The following is an 8997-nucleotide window of genomic DNA, read 5'->3' on the forward strand; positions in this document are numbered from 1 at the left end:
AATAAAACAATAAACATCGCCTTTTTCAAGCCTAGCCAGGCTCATGGGCCCGGTTTCTGTGGCATATGGGTTCCCCCCAGACAGACAAACACAGCCTTTGTAATGGATAAGGAGAGAAGTCAGTGAAAAATTTTCAAATGGTAACAAACAAACTTTGATGTATAAAACATAAAACAAAACAAATTACTGGCTGTTTAACCAACAAGTTCATCAATTAGTTAGTTGGGTAGATAATTAATCAATTGTCTAATAATAAAGGAGCAGAAATGAACCATGTGTGTGTTATTAACCCTTTCGTTACTAACCCGGCTGAAACCAGCTCTGGCTCTTTAGTACAAATGTCTGGTTTTCAAAAGTTCTGAATTAAAATCTGCCACCAAACCTGAGTCATAATTTACGTCCCTAACTCTAGCTTAATGATAACTAAGTTATTTTACTAAATTCTTTGTTATATTTAAAATTAATTGAAAGAAACACATAGCATCTCGACAGAATACGATAACAAAAGGGTTAAAATATATAACAGAGAAACAATTCTTAACCCTTTTGTTACCAACCCTGCTGAAACCACCTCTGGCTCTGTAGTACAAATGTCTTGTTATCATAAATTTTGAATTAAAATCTTCCACCAAACCTTAGTCACAATTTATGTTCCTAACACTAGCTTAATAATAACTAAGTTATTTTACTAACTTCTTTGTTATATTTAAAATTAATTGGAAGAAACACTGAACATCTCAAAATAAATTCAGTAACGAAAGGGTTAATATTGGCATAATGGCACTCACTAGACAGTAAAATCAAACGAAAATTTTTTTTAAAATAGGGAAATATTGTGGTGGAAGAAAAAAAATTACAGGAAAAAATGAATTTTGTGCGACACTTTGAGGATGAGTGATTTTATTAAAGAGATGGCAAAAGGGAGAGGAAAACCATCATACCACTGCAAAAAGTCCTACTCTAAAAAAGGAAACGTTCCTACTCACAAACGTATTCATACACAGGAGAAACCACATCACGGTGAAGCCTCTGATGAATCATTCCCTGCAAGTAGTTCCTTGACTAATGACAAAAGCCTGAACGCAGGCGAGAAAGCATATCACTGTGATATCTGTAGAGAGTCGTTCTCTCAAAATATTCACTTAACTATACACAAACGCATTCATACTGGGGAGAGACCACATCATTGTGAGATCTGCGGTTTGTGTTTCTCTCAAAAAAACAATTTAATTTATCATAAACGTACACATACAGGAGAAAAACCACATCACTGTGACATCTGTGGTAAATCATTCTCTCAGAAAAGTAACCTCACTACCCATAAACGTACACATACAGGCGAAAAGCCATATCATTGTGATATTTGTGGTAAATCATTCTCTCAAAATGTTCAACTGACCAGACATAAACATATTCATACAGGCGAAAAAGAATACCAGTGTGATATCTGTGGGAAATCATTCTCTCGAAATGGTCACTTAGCTAAACACAGATGTACTCATACAGGAGAGAAGCCATATCACTGTGATATCTGTGGTTCACCATTCTCTCAGAAAAGTGAATTAACCAATCACAAACGCATTCATACAGGAGAGAAGCCATATCGTTGTAACATCTGTGGGAAAGCTTTTTCTGTAAGTTGTAATTTGAGTAAACACAGATATATCCATAAGGCAGAGAAACGATATCACTGTGATATTTGTGGTAAAGTATTTGCTTTAAACAGTAGGCTAATATCTCACAAACGTATTCACACAGGAGAAAAGCCATATCAATGCGATATCTGTGGTAAATCATTCTCTGAAAACGGCATCTTGACTACACACAAACGCATTCATACAGGAGAGAGACCATATCATTGTGATATCTGTGGTAAATCATTCTTACAAAATTATCATTTAACCGTTCACAAACGCATTCATACAGGAGAAAAACTATATCACTGCGATATCTGTGGTAAATCATTCTTCGAAGTGTACACCTTAACTGCTCACAAATGTATTCATACTGGAGAGAAGCCATATCATTGCGATATCTGTGGTAAATCATTCTCTCTTCGCGGGGAACTAACTAAACACATACGTACACATACAGGAGAGAAACCATTCCACTGTGATATCTGTGGTAAGTCATTCAGTGTAAGTAGCCACTTAACTAAACACAAACGCGTTCATACTGGGGAGAAGCCATATCACTGTGATATCTGTGGCAAGTCATTCAGTGGAAGCAGTGACCTAATTAAGCACAAATACATTCATACAGGTGAGAAACCATATGTTTGTAATATCTGTGGTAGATCATTCTCTCAGTCAGGTCACCTGGTTACTCACAAACAGATTCATACAGGTAGTCCGCGTGTTCACTGTGACATTTGTGGTAAATCATTGTCTCGAAAGAGTCAGTTAACCAGACACGGTTGTAAACGTTGACGAAAAAAGTTAACCCTAACCCTAACCCTAACCCAAATTTGCCATCAAGATGTAAGACAAGATACTGTGATAGCCTGGGCTTCAGAGGCCCACAGCTCTTCAATATCCTCCCGAAGAACCTGAGAGACCTGCATGGGGTGGATGTAGGTCCCAAACTTTGGCATCAAGAGTTATAGAAATACTAGAACTTGGCGCCACTGCATGGTGCCAAGGACTCCAAATTTGCCATCAAGATGTAGGACAAGATACTGTGATAGCCTGGGCTTCAGAGGCCCACAGCTCTTCAATATCCTCCCGAAGGCCCTGAGAGACCTACATGGGGTGGATGCAGATGTCTTTAAAATAAAACTGGATCTCTTCCTGTCAGGTGTCCCAGATGAACCAAGTTCACGGCAGGAGGTGCAGATGAGGGCAGCTGCATCGAACTCTCTCATGCACCAAATGGCAATTGCTGAAACGCATTCGTGAAGTAAAATCATGTAGCAACACCAAATGGCGGTGCCCCAGCATGGCCACAGCTCGTGAGCTGAAGCTAGATGAAATAAAATAAAAAAATAAATAAAATAAGTATTTTTATTGTTTCAGTCTATTCAGACTGTGGCCATTGGTCACAATCTTGAAGAATTCTTACTTGAATGAATCAAAGCAGTATTTTGTCTGCCATTACGTTCTGAGTTCAAATTTCACCATGGTCAACTTTGCCTTTCATCCTTTCAGGGTCGATAAATTAAGTACCAGTTACGCACTGGAGTCGATATATATTTCTTTATTGCCTGCAAGGGGCTAAACATAGAGAGGACAAACAAGGACAGACAAAGTGATTAAGTCTATTACATCGGCCCCAGTGTGTAACTGGTACTCTATTTATCGACCCCGAAAGGATGAAAGGCAAAGTTGACCTCGGCGGAATTTGAACTCAGAACGTAACGGCAGACAAAATACGTCTACGCATATCGCCCGGCGTGCTAACGTTTCTGCCAGCTCGCCGCCTTAGTCGATATAATCGAGTTAATCCCTTTGTCCTTGTTTGTCCCCTCTATGTTTAGCCCCTTGTGAGCAAAAAAGAAATAGGTATTTCGTCTGCCATTACATTCTGAGTACAAATTCCGCCGAGGTCGACTTTGCCTTTCATCCTTTCGGAATCGATAAATTAAGTACCAGTTACGCACTGGGGTCGATGTAATCGACTTAATCCGTTTGTCTGTCCTTGCTTGTCCCCTCTGTGTTTAGCCCCTTGTGGGTAGTACAGAAATAAATATTTATGTTACCCATTATTTCATGTATCAGTTTGCTGTTATTTTTCAAGTTACTGTGGAGATGATTAGAGAATCCAGCCTAAGTGCTCAGCTATGTTCTCTCTCTTTCTCTTTTACTTGTTTCAGTCATTTGACTGTGGCCATGCTGGAGCACCACCTTTAATCGAGCAACTCGACCCTGGGACTTATTCTATCGGTCTCTTTTTGCCGAACCACTAAGTAACAGGGACGTAGCACACCAGCACCGGTTGTCAAGCAATGCTAGGGGGACAAACACAAACACACACACACACACACACACACATATATATATACGATAGGCTTCTTTCAGTTTCCATCTACCAAATCCACTCACATGGCTTTGGTCGGCTGGAGGCTATAGTAGAAGACACTTTCCCAAGGTGCCATGCAGTGGGACTGAACCCAGAACCATGTGGTTGGTAAGCAAGCTACTTACCACACAGCCACTCCTGCGCCTGTTATTGTTTTTAATCAAGTATTTATTTTTGTTTTGATGTTTTCTTTTGTGATTGTACATTACTTGTACTTGTGGCGACATTCACCCTGGGCGGGTTGAGTCGGCTTCTTCTACCATGGAAGAAGTTTCGTGGGAATATGTGGATTTCACAAGCGGTCCCCAACAATCCCGCATGTGGAGACATCCTGTTTGCCGCAAATTGTCTGCAGACGCAGGGACAGAACGACTGAGGAGCCGGCGGTTGCCGAAACAGACACTCTGAGGATTTTCACCAGATGTGACCCTAATACCACTCGGTGTCAGACCAATACGCCTTGGGTGGCCCTACCAGGAACCGAAGTTCCCGGCGGCATAGCTCTGACACTACCCATTGCCAGCGTCCCCATGGTGAGGAGAGGATGTACATGAGCACAGTCGACCCCACTTTGTAAATCCATCACGGGACCGCCTGTTTTAGAGTTATTAAAAGGGGGGTTTATTAACCAAGGGAACAGAATTCATCAATTGATTAAACATGTATTTATTAAAATACATACATAGGTGCAGGAGTGGTTGTGTGGTAAAAAGCTTGCTTACGAACCGCATGGTTCCGGGTTCAGTCCCACAGCGTGGCATCTTGGGCAAGTGTCTTCTAATATAGCCTCGGGCTGACCAGAGCCTTGTGAGTGGGTTTGGTAGACGGAAACTGAAAGAAGCCCGTTCTATATATATGTGTGTTTGTCCCCACCATATCGCTTGACAACCGATGCTGGTGTGTTTATGTCCCCGTAACTTAGTGGTTCGGCAAAAGAGACCGATAGAATAAGTACTAGGCTTACAAAGAATAAGTCCTGGGGTCGATTTGCTCGACTAAAGGTGGTGCTCCAGCATGGCCATAGTCAAATGACTGAAACAAGTAAAAGAGCATGTGAAAACACAAATAAAAACATTATAAACAAGGTCCTCAAATGAAAAATTTGTTGAGCATCATTTGCTTTGCTGGATGCTTTATTCACAACTCTGCCTTGATTTTTCCCTTAAAAATTCTAAAAAGATCTGTGTCACTTTGAGTTAGAGAGTGTCTTATTTCAGCTGGTGTTGGAGGCTCCGGAACTCTTTCATCAACATCAACGTTGGAATCGCCATCTTCATCTCCTTCAGTTTCCTTCTCAGATTGCCGAGTGTCGTGAATGATCTCATGTAGATTTTCTTCTTCGGTGGTTATATCTGGGTTAACCACAGCACCACCATCTATGGACAACCAGTTCTCGAATTGCGTTTTGGAGAATATATCACTTTAAGTTAGAGAGTGTCTCATTTCAGCTGGTGCTGGAGGACACAGACGCAGGGACAGAACGACCGAGGATCCGGCGGTTGCCGAAACAGACACTCTGAGGATTTTCACCAGAGCCCCGCCTTGGGTGGCCCTACCAAGAACCAAAGTTCCTGACCGCATAGCTCTGGCACTACCCATTGCCAGCGTCCCCACCACAGTGAGGAGGGGATGTACATGAGCACAGTCGACCCCACTTTGTAAATCCATCACGGGACCACCTGTTTTAGAATTATTAAAAGGGGGGTTTATTAACCAAGGGAACAGAATTCATCAATTGATTAAACATGTATTTATTAAAATACATACATAGGCGCAGGAGTGGCTGTGTGGTAAGTAGCTTGCTTACGAACCACATGGTTCCGGGTTCAGTCCCACTGCGTGGCATCTTGGACAAGTGTCTTCTACTATAGCCTCGGGCCAACCAGAGCCTTGTGAGTGGGTTTGGTAGACGGAAACTGAAAGAAGCCCATCGTATATATATGTGTGTTTGTCCCCACCATATCGCTTGACAACCGATGCTGGTGTGTTTACGTCCCTACCAGGAACCAAAGTTCCTGACGGCATAGCTCTGGCACTACCCATTGCCAACGTCCCCACCACGGTGAGGAGGGGATGTACATGAGTACAGTCGACCCCACTTTGTAAATCCATCATGGGACCGCTTATTTTAGAGTGAAGGCAGGATTCTTCGGCTGAAACAAAACCATCTTTGATCCAACAATGTTTGATTGTCTGGCAACAGACCTTCTTCCAGGCTACACTTAACATGTACACGCCATCCAAAATAGTGATCCGCTTTGCACCCTGTTTTTCTGCTGGTGAGTTGCTCTTTGGTACTACCCACCATTTTTGGGGGGTGACTGACTTACTGATAAAACTTTTCCTTCAACAGAAAAGTTTTGGTTACTCTTTTACTTGTTTCAGTCATTTGACTGTGGCCATGCTGGAGTACCGCCTTTAGTTGAGCAAATCGACGCCAGGACTTATTCTTTGTAAGCCAAGTACTTATTTTATCGGTCTCTTTGGCTGAACCACTAAGTTACGGAGAAGTAAACACACCAACATGGCAAACAATTCATCAAGGTATCTTTTTACGTCATCCAAGGAATTGAAATTTTTACCATTAAGACTATTCTGCAGAGACCTGAATAAGTGGAAATCCAAAGGAGCAATGTCTGGTGAATATGGAGGGTGGGGTAACACATCCCAGCCGAGCTGCAGCAATTTTTGTCTGGTTCCCAAAGCATCAAGTGCCGAAAATGAACTTTCTTATCTTCCATTTTAAAGGTTTACAGAATTAACACAGGTTATAGGATCACAAACCTTCTTTCACGAAAAGATAGCTTAAACTGTGCTCTAAATGGAGGTGTAGTAAAATCCTATTTTATGGACTCAACCATGTTCTAAAATAAGTCGAAAGGTAAGCTACTATAAATCGGCACAAACTTTCCAGACAACCCAATACTTTCTAGTTATCAAGCTCTCAAACTTTTGCATTAAAATTCATGCATTTTTTCTGAAAAACAGGGGGAAATTTGCAGAAATTCAGGATTTGGGGTATCTTAAAATTTAGACGTGATGATAAAAAGTGGATTCCATTTTTGGATTCAGCATATTAAAAACCCTTCGAATCAAGTAAAAACATCAGTAAATTATCTACAGATCTTGTGGCCCAAATCATCATCATCGTTTAGCGTCCACTTTCCATGCCAGCATGGGTTGGACGGTTCAACTGGGGTCTGGGAAGCCAGAAGGCTGCACCAAGCCCAGTCTGATCTGGCAATGTTTCTACAGCTGGATGCCCTTCCTAACGCCAACCACTCCGTGAGTGTAGTGGGTGCTTTTTTCATGCCACCGGCACAGGTGGCTGGCAAACGGCCATGATCGGATGATGCTTTTTACGTGCCACCGGCACAAGGCCGGTTGGAGCGGTGCTGACAATGGCCACGTTCGGATGGTTCTCTTACGTGCCACCGGCACTGGTATCACTGCTGCAATTTCCATTGATGTTGATCGATTTCGATTCTCACTTGCCCCAACAGGTCTTCACAAGTAGAGTTTTGTGTCCCAAGAAGGAAAGGTATGCATAAGTGGACTGGCTACATCCTATGTAGAGGCCACAGGTTATGGTCTCACTTGTCCTGCCGGGTCTTCTCACGCACAGCATACTTCCAAAGGTAAAAAAGCCTTCTTCAAAAAGGAACCAATGTTAACTTCTGTTGCACCAGGGATGCTGAATTTCTTATGTTCTTTACAGAAAATGATGTGCTAGTGTAGGTGTGGTGAATCCTTTCGGTTTGAACGGCAGTTTTTTTTTAGGGGTGTCATATGAAATTGTCACCCATAATTATGACCCTAGTATCGATCTATTGCATTTCAATCTGTTTTAGGGTTAGGGGTGGGGGGAAGGGTATCTTTTTTTCTTCAGAAATGTAAATAAACCCAATCTGTTTATTAAACGAGGGACATATTCATACGGCACAGAATGTTTTCACCTCAATAGACGTCATTGATTGGTTGAAATTGTCACCCATAATTATGACCCTAGTATCAATCTATTGCATTTCAATCTGTTTTAGGGTTAGGGGTGGGGGGAAGGGTATCATTTTTTCTTCAGAAATGTAAAAAAAAACAATCTGTTTCTTAAATGAAGGACATATTCATACGGCACAGAATGTTTTCACCTCAATAGACGTCATTGATTGGTTGAAATTGCAGAAATTGAAGAAAAAAACAACAAATATCTTACAAACTATAGAATTTTCTTAAGAAAGCCAAGAGAAAAAGATGTTTTATAAACACATTCTAACAGTATCCGAAGTTTAAAAGTGTTTAGTTACGTGGAAATTATTTAAAAAAAACTGCCGGTCAAACCGAAAAGATCCGGTGTCACCATGTCACTGTAATTCATTCAATGAAGAAAAAAAAATTCCAATGATTCCGGGATAGGAAGGGATACAGTTTCCTACCCTACCTACAGACAACATCCTGTCACTAACCCTAACCCTCACCCTAACTCTAAATTTTAGCCTTTCGTTTTTTTTTCTTAATTGTTAAATTAATTTAAGGATAACAATTAAGAAAGAAAAAAACGAAAGCAATGGAAAATAATTTTAATCTATACTTACTTTACATTATCAAGCGATTACTGTTTCAATCTCATTCTGAGATTTAATTATGCTTACTGTTCGTTTTTCGACATCAGTGGCAGATGCCATTAGAAAAACTTATATCTATTTGCAAAGGAGCCTTCTCTTTCATCGCTACCTGGTGGTTACCGCCCGTTGACGAGGGACAAAAATCCCGAAACTAGTTTGAGCGTATCACTCAGGCTTGCGAGGAAGGGATGGCCTCCCTTTGCAAATACTCCAAGGACACAGATATTGTGTCTAAAGCCAGCTAGAGACGAAGATCTCTTGGGGCTATAAAGCTACAGTAACACCCCCCCTCCCCAATGTGGTTAGCCATGATAAGATGGCTTCTATACTTTACATTATCGAGCGATTACTATTTCAATCT

At 41.2% G+C, this 8997-nt stretch overlaps 1 protein-coding gene and 1 long non-coding RNA gene across 2 annotated transcripts; both read left to right on the forward strand.

Moving 5' to 3' along the window:
* The first annotated feature begins 911 nt into the window (after nt 1-911).
* Nucleotides 912-1986, forward strand: LOC115225004 (zinc finger protein 492-like). The gene is made up of 3 exons (XM_036513874.1): nt 912-1200; nt 1423-1634; nt 1975-1986. The coding sequence occupies exons 1-3, from the start codon at nt 912-914 to the stop codon at nt 1984-1986; spliced, it is 513 nt and encodes a 170-aa protein (XP_036369767.1).
* A 111-nt stretch (nt 1987-2097) lies between these two features.
* On the forward strand, nt 2098-2444 carry LOC118768239. Its single transcript, XR_005004068.1, has 2 exons — nt 2098-2128; nt 2297-2444. It is a non-coding gene; the product is annotated as an uncharacterized LOC118768239 (long non-coding RNA).
* Nucleotides 2445-8997: the final 6553 nt, after the last annotated feature.

The sequence above is a fragment of the Octopus sinensis genome, linkage group LG27 (genome assembly GCF_006345805.1).
Source record: "Octopus sinensis linkage group LG27, ASM634580v1, whole genome shotgun sequence".
Classification (NCBI taxonomy): domain Eukaryota; kingdom Metazoa; phylum Mollusca; class Cephalopoda; order Octopoda; family Octopodidae; genus Octopus; species Octopus sinensis.

Coding starts and splice junctions, on each gene's coding strand:
- LOC115225004 (XM_036513874.1), top strand. CDS start 912: ATGGCAAAAGGGAGAGGAAAACCATCATACCACTGCAAAAAGTCCTAC. Junction 1,201..1,422: donor ACATCATTGTGAGATCTGCG/GTTTGTGTTTCT, acceptor ATATTCATACAG/GCGAAAAAGAATACCAGTGT.